Consider the following 15,090-nt stretch of genomic DNA (forward strand, 5'->3'; position numbering starts at 1 on the left):
TGCTTGGATGCTAAGGGTAGAGAGACCCGGCCGGGGTCAGTGGCTGGTTGCCTGAGAAGCCATCTGAAGGGGGGTGACAAGCGAGCACACACGTGGCACGCCGTGACGGGGAAGCTGTGCCCCCACCTGTCCTTCCACGCCGCAGGGGTGGGGCTACGTTCTCGCTCGTGACCACCTTCCTCGTGTAACCCACTCACTATGGTCAATGAGGGTCCAGTTTGGTTTCCTTAAAGTAGGCTTCCCTGGTGGTCCAGACAGTAAAGAATCTGCCTGCAATGCAGGAGACCCAGGTTCTTCCGGGAAGATCCCTTGGAGAAGGAAATGGCAACCCACTCCAGTATTCTTGCCTGGGAAATTCCACGGACAGAGGAGCCTGGCGGGCTACAGTCCAAGGTGTCACAGAGTCAGACATGACTAAGCGACTAACATTTTCACTTTTCTCTCAAGATCCTAAAGACGTTTGTAACAGGACAGAAAGAATCCTTCTAGTTAAACAGTTCCCCTCAATCTCCTAGGGGCTTCCCAGGTGGTGCTAGTAGTAAAGAACCCGCCTGCCAATGCCGGAGATGTAAGAGATTCAGGTTCGACCCCTGGGTGGGAAGGATCCCTGGAGGAGAAAATGGCCACCCACTCCAGTATTCTTGCCTGGAGACTCCCCATGGACAGAGGAGCCTGGTGGACCACAGTCCATGGGGTTGCAAAGAGCTGGACACGACTAAAGTGACTTAGCAGGCTTACACCCACACCTCCATCAACAGCCCCTTTTTTAAAAAAAAAAAACAAAACCAACTCATTTGACTGTCCTTCCACGGGGAAAAAACCTTTTTTGGCACTTATATTTCACCTGGTTATGTAATACCTATAACCATATTGCAGATTCCCAAGTCCAGATACAATAGGCCTAACGGATTTGGGGCTGGAGGGGCAGGCCTGGCACCTGGACCTTAGCTCGGCCATGGGTTCCTCGGGCCGGAGCACCTCCTGGTGGAGTCAGTGGACCCAGGGCTCTGAACGTGCCCGCAAAGGGAGTTTGTTAGTTTAACCCGCAGGGGACAAGAGAGGGAACAACGGTGCAGGGTGCAGCAGATAGGCTGAGACGGAGGGGCTTCCACCCCAGCATCTTCCCAACACTGAGACAAGGGCGTCTCCCGAGGACCTGCCCTGGGCACGCCCGTGCGGTCACGAGGGGCTCTCACACTCCAGGCGGTAGGGTGTCAGGCTCCTGGGCCCCGGAGCCCCCGGCTGCCTCCGCTCACCTGACCTCGATGGCTGGGCTACTGAGCACCTCCCCGTCGCAGTTCCAGGCGCTGCTGGAGACACGGCAGCAGCAGGAGGTGGGGTGCTCGCTGCAGAGCTGTCCCAGCCGCGTCTTCCCGCGGCCCAGCATGCTGCTGTCCTCGTCCTCCGCGGGCTTCGACACAAACTGGAACTTCTTGACGCGATAGACTTCCACGAAGGTGAAGTCAAACTAGCGAGAGACAGCCGGACAGGAACGTGCCCTCAGCGGGGCTGCGCCGGGGGCACGGCCACCGTCGGGGGACCTCCCAGCGGGCCCCCCACAATGTGGAGACACGAGAAACTGTCACCACCACTCTTAAAACCCAGTCTCCTCCCCACTGCGTGACGCTTATCAAAGAGTCCCGTGGTTCCCGAGCAGCAGCTTGTACCATTCTTTACCTTTTTAACAAGCGGTACTTTAAAAGCCACATAAAAACACAGTTGGACCAGATCTTAGAAAAAATCTAGCAACCGTGAACTTGACTACAATCTGAGACCGATCAAGTGTTGGAACTGTCTGGATAGTGTTAGACTCGGGACCCCCCACCCCGGCGCCACTACACGCATGACAGTGACTAAGGGTGGGTCTGCTGGGAGGGTCTCAACAGAACCCCTTCCCGGGAGCCCAGAGGCGGTGCTGTAAGTGGCCTGCGCGGGCAACAGAAAACGGCACCGCGTCACCCTGCCCCGTCTGTAAACAGGAAGAGAAACCACAGGGAAGGGTATGGAAATCACACCACCTCGTTTCCGTAATCAAAGGCTTCGTAAGTGAGATTTTACAAGGAGGAAGTATGACCAAGAGCTCACAGTGGGTCAAAGGCAGGCAGAGGACTCTCTCCTGCTGCCCCTCGCACGCCCAGCGACCCCCTGCCCGGGGCCGCCCGGGCGGAGGCCGCGGCCGACACGGGCGGCGTGGAGGCGGGACCCTCACCTGGTCGCCCTGGTTGGTGTGCCTGACCAGAAAGCGCAGGAAGTTGAACCGGGAGCACTTCCGGATGAGGATGAGGTCGGAGGAGCCGTCCCCCAGGTGGGCGGCCGGGGAGAGGCCCTGGGGGCTCCGGGGACAAGCGCAAGACATGTTGGTGGCGTTGATGGCCAGGAACTGCCCGCAGAGGACCTTCCACTCCTCCACCTCCTCTGGAGCGGGAGGAAGCATCGCAGGTCAGTTCAGTTCAGTCACTCAATCGTGTCCGACTGCGACGCATGGATGGCAGCACGCCAGGCCTCCCTGTCCATCACCAACTCCCAGAGTTAACCCAAACTCATGTCCATCGAGTCAGTGATGCCATCCAACCGTCTCACGCCATGTTAAATCAGGGCCTGGCAGGTGGGGGTGGGCTCCCTGCCCCTTGGCATCAATACAGAGACAGCCCGCCCGCAGTCACCTCCCAAGAGGAAGTCCTCTCCAGGGTGGGCAGGGTGGGTGGTGCTCTGGGACCACCATCTAGGGCAGGGGTTGCCAGATCTGGCCTGCCACCTGAGTGTGTGTGGCCTGTGAGTTAAGACTGAGTTTTACATTTTTAAATGGTTGGCGGGAAAAAAAATCAAACGAGGAAAGTATTGTGTGATGTATGAAAATGACATGAAACACATTTCGGCATCCACAAATAGCCCACGGCTTTCGTCTACGGCCTCAGTAAGGGCACTCGCCGACCCCCTGTTCTAGAGCGTTCTGGAGACAGGCACAGAGTAACTCAGAGGAACGCAGAGGAGTGGGTGCTCCTCAGAGAGAGAGGAGGGGCCCGCCGCGGCCCAGACACCTACCCGTGCCGTCCAAGCCGTACAGCGACCGCTTCTGCTCCTCCTCCAGCTGCTGCCTGCTCTGCCTGCACACGGAGCACCTGCAGACGACAGCAGCGCCTGGTTGGCGACGCGCGCAGCAGGGCCGGCAGCCCCCCCGCGCAGCAGGAGCTCGGCCTCGGAGGCTTCTCCATAAATATTTTGCTTGCGCGTTAATTTGAGCTCCCAAAATCAGATCTACTCCTAGAAATTACACGGGCAACATATCCTTCTTGGAAACTTATGGAAGTTACAAAACGCCAGGCGCATCCCCTGGGGCCCCGTGTGGGCTCTGGGGAGGGGTGAGCTCGGCCCGCAGTCAGGTGGGGGCGGGCGCCCGTGGGAGCAGAAACCAGCTGCAGCCCCAGCGTGGACCCGCCTGAGCCCTTGTTCCCTTCGCACGACAAAGAAGGAAGTTTGGGTGGGTGACAAGCGAGTCAGCGGCTCAGAGCGGCCGTCGTGGGACTCGGTCGCGGGCCTAGGAGGTGTCTGTGATCCTGGGCACCGCAGGACTCCGACCGCCCAATGGGCCCGGGGCTTTCGCTGGTGGAATCAGCTCATCAGAAAACAAGCCAGCGACGCTGTGCCCCCAGCTGTGGATCTTACGAGCTCAAATTCTTCACTTAGAGGAGGAAAGGACCGGGAGCCTACATGTGAATGACTTCAAAAGGAAGGAGCACCGTGAGCCCATCAAAAGCCCGCAGCCTCCTGCGTCCTCAGACGACGGAGCAGGGACAAGACGGGGGTGGCGGGCCGCAGGCCCAGGGTGACCCCGACCCTGGCTCCAGGTTAGCCCGGGCACGTGAAGGTGAGCACAGCAGGGGCGCACCGGGCGAAAAGTCAGTGCAGCTGGCGGAGGGGCCCCGCTGCGGACCCGGCCTCTCCTGACCACGGGGTGGGCCCCGTCCCGTCAGCTCCATGGGCGCCTAAGAGGACACACACAGAGCTTCTATAAAGGGCTCGTCTTCGTCATCTCTCAGACCCCAACGGGGGACACAGACCCCCACTGGAGCAGAGAGCATGGTGTGCGCCCTCCGCCGGGTGGACGATGGCCCTGGACCTGGCCCTGGGTGGCCCCCACGGCCCAGGAGCCAGCATGGGGGGTCACAGTGGAACCCCTCAGGGTGTGGGGGACAGCTTCAGGCTTTGGGGGACCCTGGCCGCTGGACATGATGAAACAGCAGCCCCCATCTTACACTGCAAGGACTGCCCCACTCACAAGCCCAGCCTGTCCTGCTTCCGTCTCATCATCTGAACAGAACCACACACGCGAGATGCGCTTACCCTGCCCGGCAGGGTTTCCTGTCCCTCGGGGAGCCCACCGTGTGCTGAGCTGGCAGGAAGGACACTGTTCCTTCGTAGCAGTGATGGGAGAAGAAGGTCTTCAAACCTGAGGACGCAGCGGGAGGGAGAGGAGATGGCACCATCAGCCTCTGTGGAGGGGCTGGCGGGACGCCGGGGACAGAGCGTCCGCAGAAGGACAGGGCCCCCCCAGCTCTGGCCTGAGACGCCGCCACCGTCTCGGGGCGCTGCAGGCTCCCGGCCGCCAGGGCCGCCTTCCGTGCTGGCAAAGGGGGCGTTTCGGCCACCAGGGACCCCTCGTGGCCTCAGGTTCTGCCTGTGAAGCCCCGGGCGCACCCCCAGGCTTGGCCCTGTCGTCCTCAACTCTGGGGTCTCTGGGGTCTGTCTCTCATGATAGAAAGCTAACTGAGGAGGAGCTGCTTCTCGTGGATGAGGAAAGAGGGCGGCTTCTTGGACGGAATCTAGTCCTGGGGAAGATGCCATGGAGACGGCCGAAGTGACGAGAGGACGTAGACTACGACACACAATGGATGACCAGCAGAGGCGGGTCTGAGCGGGCTGACCCCGGCTCTGAAAGAAGGTCTCCTGTGGGTTAAGTGCTATCGAATTTCACTGCAGGCTACAGAGACATCATTCCTGGAAGAAGAGCCGATCGATGTAGCAAACTTCACTACTGTCTTATTTTAAGAAATTGCGACACCCTGCCTTCAGCACCCCCCACCCCGATCCGTCAGCAGCATCAACACGGAGGCAAGACCCTCTACCCCACAAGGGTTATGACTCACTGAAGGCTCAGATGACTGTTAGCAGTTTTTAACCATGAAGAACTTTCAAACTAAGGTATGCACCTTTCTCAGATATGATGCTACTGAACACAATACACCACACTATAGTGTCCACATAACTTTTATATGCACTGGGAAAGTAAAAAATTCACGTGACCTGCTTTATTTTATATTTGCTTTCTCCAAGTGGTCTGGAACTACGCCCTACATGTCTCCAAGGTATGCCTGTAAATTTACCCAAGGTGAACCATAAGGGCAGTGACCAGAGAAATGACACATTAAATACAGCAAAAAAGGAGAGAATTCCCTGGCGGTCCGGTGGCTAGAATGCTGCATATCCATTGCCTGGGGCCTGAGGAATCGGGGAACTAAGATCCCGAAAGCCACGTGGTGCAGCCAAAAAATAAAAATAAATAAGTTAGTAAATACAGCCAGGGCAGTCACCTCAGCCACAAGAGTGTCAAACTCTGAATCCTTCATCGTTTCAAGCTCCCTTCTGCACTGGGGCTTCCCTGGTGGCTCAGTTGGTAAAGAATCCGCCTGCAATGCAGGAGGCCTGGGTTCAATCCCTGGGTTGGGAAGATCCCCTGGAGAAGGGAACAACTACCCACTCCAGTATTCTTGGGCTTCCCTGGTGGCTCAGCTGGTAAAGGATCCTCCTGCAATGCGGGAGACCTGGGTTCAATCCCTGGGTTGGGAAGATCCCCCGGAGAAGGGAAAGGCTACCCACTCCAGCATACTGGCCTGGAGAATTCCAGGAACTGTATAGTCCATGGAGTCGCAAAGAGTCGGACACGACTGAGCGCCTTTCACTTCACTCTGCATTTAAACGCCGAAAGCTGGTGCTGTACCCGCCCTGAAACTGCAGACCCTCACTGGTTCGTCCGACCTGGAGTCGGTCGACCTCCATCCTCGGCCCTGCACCCGGGGACCCGCGGACCCGCGCCCCAGGGAGAGCGAGGAGGCGGGGGCTGGGGGCGCACGGAAGGGCGGGAGCTGGGCTACCTGAGAAGTCGTATCTGATGAGGCCCATCCACCGCTTCTTCTCGCTGTCCTTGATGATGTCCCCGTAGAAGCCGTAGCCCAGCAGGGACACCGAGTACCGCAGGAGTGTGCTGTTGTGGTGCACGGCTGACACGTCCATGGACAGCGAGTCCCCTACGGAGAGAGGCCGCGTGGGAGCCGCCCCCGCCCCAGGCCCCCCAGAACCGCTCCCAGGTCGGGAACCTGGCTCAGATTTCCAAAAGGGGCCTGGAAAGCTCTTCTGTGGGGCGGGAACAACAACGGGGCCAGGACGCTCGCTAAACGCTGCTGAGAGGACGGTGGTCTTGAGGAGGCGGACGAGGCGCCTGGCTTCTCAACCATAAAGTCGCGAAGGCACCGCCTGTAAACACGGCCCTTCTGTGACTGCAGGGGACACGGAGTAGCACGCCATCGGGGACAAGGACAGGGCAGGGAGCCACACGGGTGCCCTGCAGGCACCTGGACAGTGCTGAGCAGTGACAAGTGCTGCAGGGTCTCCTGCCCTGGGGGATGCACCATCTGGGGGGGCGTGGGGGGGTGGTCTATCCCCCCAAGATAATAAGGGGCCGAGTCCTGAGCAGGAAAGAGGGCTGCAAGCAGGCCTCCAGACGGGCAGGGGACGCCTGGCCACTACAGAGGGCATGGGGAGAGCTGGCCAGGGCACGGGTGCCAGGCACCCCAAGGCTGGGTGAGGGCCCTGGAGGGTCTGAGCAGTGCTTGTGTTTCTCAAGGTCACCCAGCTGGACGAGCTGGAGGGCGGCAGGGGAGGGCGGCAGACAGGGCCCTGCAGGCAATGGGCCGGGGCACCCGCACGGCAAGACAGATGCCCGTGTGCACCAGAGACCTGGGCTCTCACACGCCGAGTGCAGCACTGATGGGGCACCTACCCACGATGATGTGCAGAGCCGAGGTCTCCGCGTCGTTCGTGCCCACTGTCGAGTAGCAGACGCAGTCTGTCGACCCTAAGACGGGAAAGGCCGCAACGCACTGCAGGAGCTGCAGGTCCTAACGCGCGTCTAGGCAGGGGAGCAGGAAGCGCTTCCTGTTCTCCCAAGGACCAGGAGTAAGTATGCCGTAAACACAATCTACCCACAAAACTAGTTCCTGAGGTTGTTATTGTCTGTTGTTCGGTCCCTCAGTCGTGTCCGACTCTTTGCGACCCCATGGACTGCGGCACGCCAGGCCCCCCGTCCATCACTATCTTCCGAAGTTTGCTCAAACTCATGTCCATTGAGTCGGTGATGCCATCCAACCATCTCATCCTCTGTCGTCCCCTGCTCCTCTCGCCCTCAATCTTTCCCAGAATCAGGGTCTTTTCCAGTGAGTCGGCTCTTTGCATCAGACCACGGTACTGAGGTTGAGTCATCAAGAACGCTGAGGCTGACCTTGACTACTATCAGTGAGCTCCTCACAGAGCTTTCGGAGACCTCTTCTGGGCCCTGTGTGGGGCGTGGTGGGGTGGGGTCTTGGTGGGGGGCAGGACTTTCAGCGGTGCCCAGCTGCCATGAAGATCAGCAGCAGCCCTGGGGCTCCAGACCAACAGGCTCAGGGGAAGTGCACACAGGACAGCTTGTGAAGGTCACAGAAGCAGCAAGGTGGACCCGTGGGTCGTTGAGAGACCCAGAGCCCCAGCCCAGCCCAGTCCCGGGCCGTCTGTGAAGCAGGGCGGACCCGTGGGTCGTGAGGGACCCAGAGCCCCAGCCCAGCCCAGTCCCCAGCCATCTGTGAAAGGCAGGTGATCTCAGAGCACCCAGCTAGCGCCTGGATCAGTGATGCTATGGGGCCTCCCTAGGCCTGTCCTGGTTCTAACTGGGTCACCACCTGAGTGGGCAGAGAATCTCCCGGGTGCTTATTTATAGCAGACTCCTGTGCCCTGCCCCACCCCCGAGATCCTGACTCAGTAGGCTGGGGACGGGGCTGAATCTGAAGTTTAACACGTCTGCAGAACAGCTGAAAACCCTAGTCTAGACTTCCCCAAAGTAAACTGACGGTGTCCAGAATTGCACAGTAAATATTGCACAGACATGCGACCAGCACCGACTGAGGCCCATCACAATAACCACTGTGCTAACAGGCACACAAGCTCCAGCTGCAGGCAGGGTCCAGACGCTGTGTCCACAGGGCCCAGAACATTCTACAAGTCCCTCAGCCTAAGTGACGTGGGATGGAGCCTGCAGGTCCATGGTTCTGAACAGACGTGCTGGACTGCAGGCAGCCTTGGTCATCTCTCAGAGCAACAGAATCTGGTCCACTTTGAGATCAGAGTGAAGGCTCTTTAAGTGTTAATAGTTAATCTAAGCTAACTGATGTCCTCTATGGCTGGTAACATATAAACTCGTAACATACAAACATACTCTCTCACTGACCATGCAACCTCACCAGCATCTTCAGCTAGAAAATGGGGTGACGGCACCATTCACATCTGAGCCTGAGCCGCCAGAGTCCCCGCTGCTGCAGCCCAGACAAGGGCGGGGAGGGTGTCCCCGCCCAGTTAGATGTATGCAAAGCCCCTGTCTCACCCCCGACACCCTTACTACAGTGGGTTCTTCAAGAGAACGAGGTGCTTCCTCGAGTCATGCTGAGCCAGCCAACTAGGGACAAGCCAGCCTCCTTACACCCCGAGGCCCCCTGCCCTGACACCCAGCCCCCGGCTCCAGGCAGCAGTCGCTACTTCCAGGCCGCCGCCTGCTCCCTGGGCTCCCCTGCTCCTCCACTGGGCTCCGGGACCCCACTGCCCACCCACCACCAAAGGGCCAGCTCTCTGAGAGCACAGACCACCACCGCCAGCTGGTGGAAACCTGGTGCCCAGGGAGGCGGGCAGGACCCCTTCCCGCCTGCAGCCGTGGTCCCACGTCAGGTGCGTGGAGAGAAGAGCATGCCTGAAATGGAGTGAGCCTGAAGGCAAAGCCACGGGCGACCCGCCAGCCTGCACCCAGGGGACAGACCCCGACGTCCAGCCTGTGTGCCCAGGGCAGAGACCTGACACCTGGCCCTGCCCAGGGGACAGACCCCGATGTCCGGCCTGTGCCGACACCTGGCCCTGCCCAGGGGACAGACCCCGACGTCCGGCCCCCCTCCTAGTGGACAGATCTGGATGACCGGCCCCCACCCAGTGGACAGACCCTGATACCTGGCCCTGCCCAGTGGACAGACCTGGATGCCCAGACCCTGCCCAGTAGACAGACCCCACCTGGCCCCCACCTAGTGGACAAACCCCGCCCACCCCTACCCAGTGGACAGACCCCAACATCCGGCCCTGCCCAGTGGACAGACCTGGATGCCCAGACCCTGCCCAGTAGAGAGACCCCACCTGGCCCCCACCCAGTGGACAAACCCCGCCCACTCCTACCCAGTGGACAGACTCCAACATCCGGCCCGCCCAGTGGACAGACCCTGCCCGCTCACCTTCCCCAGTGGACAGAACCCGCTGTCCGGCCCCGCCCAGTGGACAGACCCCGCCCACCCCACCCCCACAGCGGACAGAGCCCGCCGTCCGGCCCACGTACCCGCGGGGATGATGCCGATGCGCAGCGGGCTGGGCACTAGCGTGGCCCGGGGTTGGTTCTGGTCCACACCGGCGTCCCTCTGCGTCCTGCCCACCAGGCCGTGCAGGACCTCGCTAAACATGCCGTCTCCGCCCACGCACACGATGCTGCGGGAGTAACAGGGGGCGGACTCAGCACCCGTGGCCGGCTCCCCGCTCCCTGAGGGTCCAGGCAGGGCCTTCCCGCCTGCCTGTGCCGCTGGGCTGGCCCGGCCCCCACCCACCCACTTTGCTCCTGCTCCTATGCCTGACGTCGTTAGACCCCGTAAGGAGGGGCGCCTTCGGACCCCGCTGTAGCCACAGGCTGGGCTCTGAGAGGCCTGCGGGACCACGTGAAGGTGGAGCCGGGACCAGGCCTCAGAGGATGCCCCTGCCCTCCAGCACAGCTGCTGAAAGGTAAGCGGGCAAGACCCACACAGGCCCTTCTTCCCCTCCCAGCTCCTAACCAAGGTCCCCAGGAGCTCGGACCCTCTGGCAGGTGACACATGGCTCCCTTCCGGGCCCTCCTCCACCATGACCCACTCCCGCCGTTTGACCCTGGACCTGCTGGCCCTCAAGCTGCCTGAGGTCCCCAGGGCCACAGTCACCCACTGGGGACCCTAGAGCCTCCTCGGGGCCCCGGGGCCACGAGCAGTGACACTCAGGACGCCAAGCGCCAGCAGAGACGGTGCCGGCGGCCCTGGCCACACAGCTGGAGGGACAGGGACCAGGGTCAGACAGACGCCAGCTGCCCGGGCCCTGAGCCTTCCTTTGACCAGATAGGCCAGGCCCTCAGCTCAGCTGACATTGCCCCCGCCCCCCCCAAGCTGGCTACACGGGCTTCGAAACCTGCATCAGCCCATCTCACTGCTGGGTGACGCTTGGTGAGGACCTGGTCACGGGGACTAGCTTATTTTTCCCCAGCATCCTGGAGGGCATCCCCCTGTCCCATGCCCTCTGTCAGCGTACAGCCACTCCCGCCAGGGACCTATAAGCCCTGGCAGCCTCCCAGGTCCAATCTCACCTCCATGCTATCCGCCACGTGGGTCTCAACCAACATCCCGTGCCCATAGGGGCGCCATGTGTGAGCTTTCCGTCTCCTCACCACCTTTCCCTGCTCTCTGCTCAACCACCAGGCCCCGGCCACATGCCAGCCGTGTGCCGGGCATGGGGACAGCTGTGCCTAAGGCAAAGGAGGCCGGTCTGCAGGAGCTGACCGGCCGGTGGACAGGGACATCAGAGACACAGAGTCCAGCCGGGGCCGGCCCCTCCTGCCACAGGGCATGGGGACCAGCCCTGCACCCCCGCGCTATCGCAGCCAGAAATGCGCAGCCGGGTCCCGACCGAGAGGAAGGCTCGGACCCCAAACCAAGGGACGGCAGCAGTCACTGGCCAGTTCTCCGCAGCCGGCCCCTCCAGGAAGGCCAAGGACCCGCGCGGGGCTACAGGAGGCCAGAGAGACATGGCCCTGTGTCTGAAGGCCACGCCTGCCCCGGGGCTCTTCTGCTTTAACTAACGAGGCGCGGGCAGAACCTGGGTCAGGACAGCACATGGGTGACAGCATCTGTGACGAGGCCCATCTCCTGGGTAGTGACGCCCGCACCTTAGCTCTGAAGAACATCCTCGATTTTAGGGCACACACACACATATTTAGGGACAAGAGGTGATCCCCTCTGTAACGTACCTTCAAATGAAAATATTTCTGTATGAGGTGGTAAGACTGAGAAGGGGAACCAAACTTCCACGGCGGTCCTCTGGGGAGCAGAGGAACACGGGGCCCTGCACGTTCCTGCCTTGCCCAGTTTGCAGGAGAAGCAAGTTTACTTCCACAGTGAGGGGGAACGACGGAGGGAGGGAGGGAGCAGGGCCGGTGAGGACGGACTGAGGGTAGCGGATGGGGACGCTCACTCACCCGTCATACTTGTCTATGTTGAGCTCATACAGACTCTCCTTGGCATGATTGGCACGTTCTGTTACTGTGGGAGAAACAACGTGAGGTGGTAGCGTTTACACTCAAGCCTGAGAATCCGCTTTAAAGTGAAGGCGGGTTAAACCACTTTAAAATGAGGGCCTATAAAATCCACGGGTGGGTTAGCTGTGAGGAATCCTCTTTAGTCTTTCCCGAATCCCCTTCATGGAGAGGGATGGAGCCGGCCTCAGGGAGCACGGCCTCCCAGAATACACTCCCCGGGTAAGACGCCCGTTACTGGCACTGAATTGCCAACAAATAATGATTTGGGGGGCAAGCGCTTACATCTTCTATTTCATAGTTTCCCCTTAGTAGCCAAAGGACTTTGTAAATTTTAGAATACCAAATGTAGAAAGTGTCAATCCATAGTCTGTGTACTCACTGTAACACTTAAAACTCTCTTGTGCACACGATTTTGCGTCCTTTCTCCTCCAGCGTCTTATCACAACCACCTTTTTATCATTAAAACTTCCTTGTAAAGACCATTTTAAAGAACTACAAACTATTCCTCCAGATTCACCACAATGTTATCCATGTTTCTCGTCTGGGGCATCAGCGGTTTCCAGTGTTTGGCTTTTATAAAAATGAGGCAACAGACATCTGTGTACCTTGCTCTCTGCACAGCTGATGGTTTCCCCTGGAAGGTTTAAAAAACCCTAAGACTCTTGACCCGCACTGCCAAGTGGCCCTTTAATAAATTTACACAAAACCTTCGAGGCTCTGAACAGGAGGCACTGTCTCCCCACAGCCTCCGGCATCGAGAACTTGCTCTAAAACTCAGTGCCACAAACGTGGCATCGCACCGTGTTTCTTAAAATGCCACTCACTGGTGAAACGGTGTCTAAGCTTTACTAATTGCTTGCATCTCCTGCAAGAATTTTCTGTCCGTGGTCTTTGTCCTTTTCTCTCTTAGTGTTTTTCTTGAGGGATTTATATGCTAACCGCTGGCTGGAATAGTCTATGCTCTTCACTTTGCATTCTTCTCAGTCTGGCATGCCAAACCCCCCGACATTCTATTTTGTTAAAAGACTCTTATACAGGGAATTCCCCGGCGGTCCAGTGGTTAAGACTCTACACTTTCACGCCAAGGGTCCAGGTGCAAGCTCAGGGAACTGAGATCCCACAAGCTGCGTGGTATGGCCACACACACACACACACACACAAATCTTATCCAGTGAACCTCTTCCCTGGATCGTCCTCACACTTCCTTCTGCACGCCGAGCGGAGCCCTGGCGCCTCACCGATGACCTCGGTGCTGATGGAGGCCAGCGTGAACAGCGGGGCCACCTTCCTCTCGTAGATCCGCTTGCCCCGTCCTTTCCCTCCGCGTGGGTTGATGAACACCAGCAAGTGCTTCGGTCTCGACGCTGCGGAGCAACCACAGCACGTAAGACGCTGCGGAGCAACCACAGCACGTAAGACGCTGCGGAGCAACCACAGCACGTAAGACGCTGCGGAGCAACCACAGCACGTAAGACGCTGCGGAGCAACCACAGCACGTAAGACGCTGCGGAGCAACCACAGCACGTAAGACGCTGCGGAGCAACCACAGCACGTAAGACGCTGCGGAGCAACCACAGCACGTAAGTCACAGTGAAGGGACGCGCGCAGACTCGCTCGGAGGTGCCGCTGGGCAAGCAGAGGACCGAGTGCCAGCGGTCTGAGATGGGGGGAGGTCAGGACGCACTGGTTAGACAGCACGTGGTAGACACCCATCCCGTCCGGCAGAATTAAGATAGCGAAACGCAGAGACCAAGTCCCACTGCCCAGATACGAAGCCAAAGACGTGCTTTTTCCAAGACGTGCAGTTTCCAAGCCAGGAAACTGCTCTGAAGCTGCTACGTGGGAGATGCTGCCTTCAAACACATTAAAATCCGCTTTTTAGATGTAGATGCCAAATTAATTTTAAATGATAGAAAATCAACCTAACCACATGCTCTTTCTTTTCGGTGGTTGAAGTTTGTACTGAGTTGTTAGACTGTGTATTAAGACTATACCCAAAACAGATTAGCAAAATAATCATATAAAGGATGATAAACAGTAAGTTCCTACTGCCTGGCACAGGGGAACTATATTCAGTATCCTGTTATAACCATAATGGAAAAGAATATGCAGAAAAATACACACACACACACACACAACTCAGTCACTGAGCTGTATAGCAGAAATTAACACAACATTGTAAATCAACTATTATTCAATTAAAAATATATATATACCCAAACAACATGGGTGTTCCAGGTACAAAATGAGCTACTGTTTTTTAGGTGGGACAGACGGACCCTCGTTACACAGCAGTGAGTCACAGCTCAGACCCCCAGGTGGACACAGGTGGACTCCCCGGGCCCCAGTCTAGTCCTCCGTGCACCCCAAGCTCAGCTCTCGCCACCCCAATTCCCGGGAAAGAAACCAGGCCCCTGGCGCCAAGGGGCCTGCCCCCAGCCTCGCGTCTGTAAGTGAAGGCTAGGCTCCGGGCACCCCCACTGCGTGGTCCTCTAACCAGAAAAGTGTTCAGCAGTCTCAGCGTCTCGCCACGTCCGCCTTTGTGCTGAGCACAAACCAGGCACGTACTCAGTGTCTCCAGCAGCTCCCGCAGGGTCTGCAGCCACAGGTGGTACAGCTGCTCCTCCGGGCAACAGAACGTCACCTGCGCCCACCTCCAGCGGTGCCGCCGGGCCCTCCGCACACAGTGCACTGCATGGAGAAGACACGTGTGAGCGCGCGGCCCGCACGTGGACCCCGGGGCCACACCCAGCACCCCCGACGCTCCCCTTTCCTCTGACTAGTTAAACCCTTCCACGGTACATGAGGGAAGAGATCCTACCCCTCAGTTCTTTTAACCCATGTGAAAAAAATAATAATAAAGAAATAAAAACGATGAACAAAACATTAAAAATAGAGCTTGGATATGCATAACTGATTCGCCTTGGTCTACAGCAGAGATTAACACAACGCTGTAAACCAACTGTACGTCAGTAAAAAATTAAAAAAAAACAATTTAAAAAAAAACAGGGCTTGGAAAAATGATACAAGGACCTTTCTCTAAAGATAAAGCAAGGACACAATGAGACCACTGAGCAAATGACAAAGAGGTTCTCTTTCACGTGACCTGCTTGGAGCTACGAGGAACTTTAGGGCACGTCACCTGTGAAAGCGTACGGCTTTTCCATTTTCTGCCATTTTCCGCTGGTATACTGCTTCCCATTAACGTCCGTTTCCTCAACGGTGATGATCTCGGAAATAGGCACAGAGCAGGCATCTGCAAAGACATCACGTTCTCACGTCAGCGGGTCACAGCACTCGCCTGAACAGCAGGGAGCGACTCCACGGCGCTGGGGACACTCAGCGCTCAAGTTCAACAGCCACCCCACCCAAAGGCAGTGGACAAGTTCCGTGTCATCTTAAGCCTCAGCACTAAATAAACTGGGACA

The 15,090-nt window shown here is 58.2% G+C and overlaps 1 protein-coding gene and 1 long non-coding RNA gene across 3 annotated transcripts in view; one reads left to right on the forward strand and one right to left on the reverse strand.

Moving 5' to 3' along the window:
* The window catches only part of CERK (ceramide kinase), a 39,153-nt gene that overhangs the window by 2,848 nt on the left and 21,215 nt on the right, over nt 1-15,090 (reverse strand). For both annotated transcript variants that reach the window (XM_081595006.1, XM_081595007.1), the window contains exons 2-12: nt 14,805-14,918; nt 14,231-14,353; nt 12,901-13,026; nt 11,603-11,666; nt 9,674-9,819; nt 7,055-7,129; nt 6,150-6,302; nt 4,342-4,447; nt 3,043-3,119; nt 2,210-2,415; nt 1,257-1,468 (exon numbers count right to left, since the gene is read on the reverse strand). In XM_081595006.1, the coding sequence (XP_081451132.1) occupies nt 1,257-1,468; nt 2,210-2,415; nt 3,043-3,119; nt 4,342-4,447; nt 6,150-6,302; nt 7,055-7,129; nt 9,674-9,819; nt 11,603-11,666; nt 12,901-13,026; nt 14,231-14,353; nt 14,805-14,918 (1,402 nt within the window). The remainder of the gene's footprint in view (nt 1-1,256; nt 1,469-2,209; nt 2,416-3,042; nt 3,120-4,341; nt 4,448-6,149; nt 6,303-7,054; nt 7,130-9,673; nt 9,820-11,602; nt 11,667-12,900; nt 13,027-14,230; nt 14,354-14,804; nt 14,919-15,090) is intronic.
* Nucleotides 13,161-14,555, forward strand: LOC145546876 (uncharacterized). The gene is made up of 2 exons (XR_014083361.1): nt 13,161-13,242; nt 13,927-14,555. It is a non-coding gene; the product is annotated as an uncharacterized LOC145546876 (long non-coding RNA).

The sequence above is a fragment of the Giraffa tippelskirchi genome, chromosome 4 (genome assembly GCF_054371585.1).
Source record: "Giraffa tippelskirchi isolate mGirTip1 chromosome 4, T2T-mGirTip1v1.2.pri, whole genome shotgun sequence".
Taxonomy (NCBI): domain Eukaryota; kingdom Metazoa; phylum Chordata; class Mammalia; order Artiodactyla; family Giraffidae; genus Giraffa; species Giraffa tippelskirchi.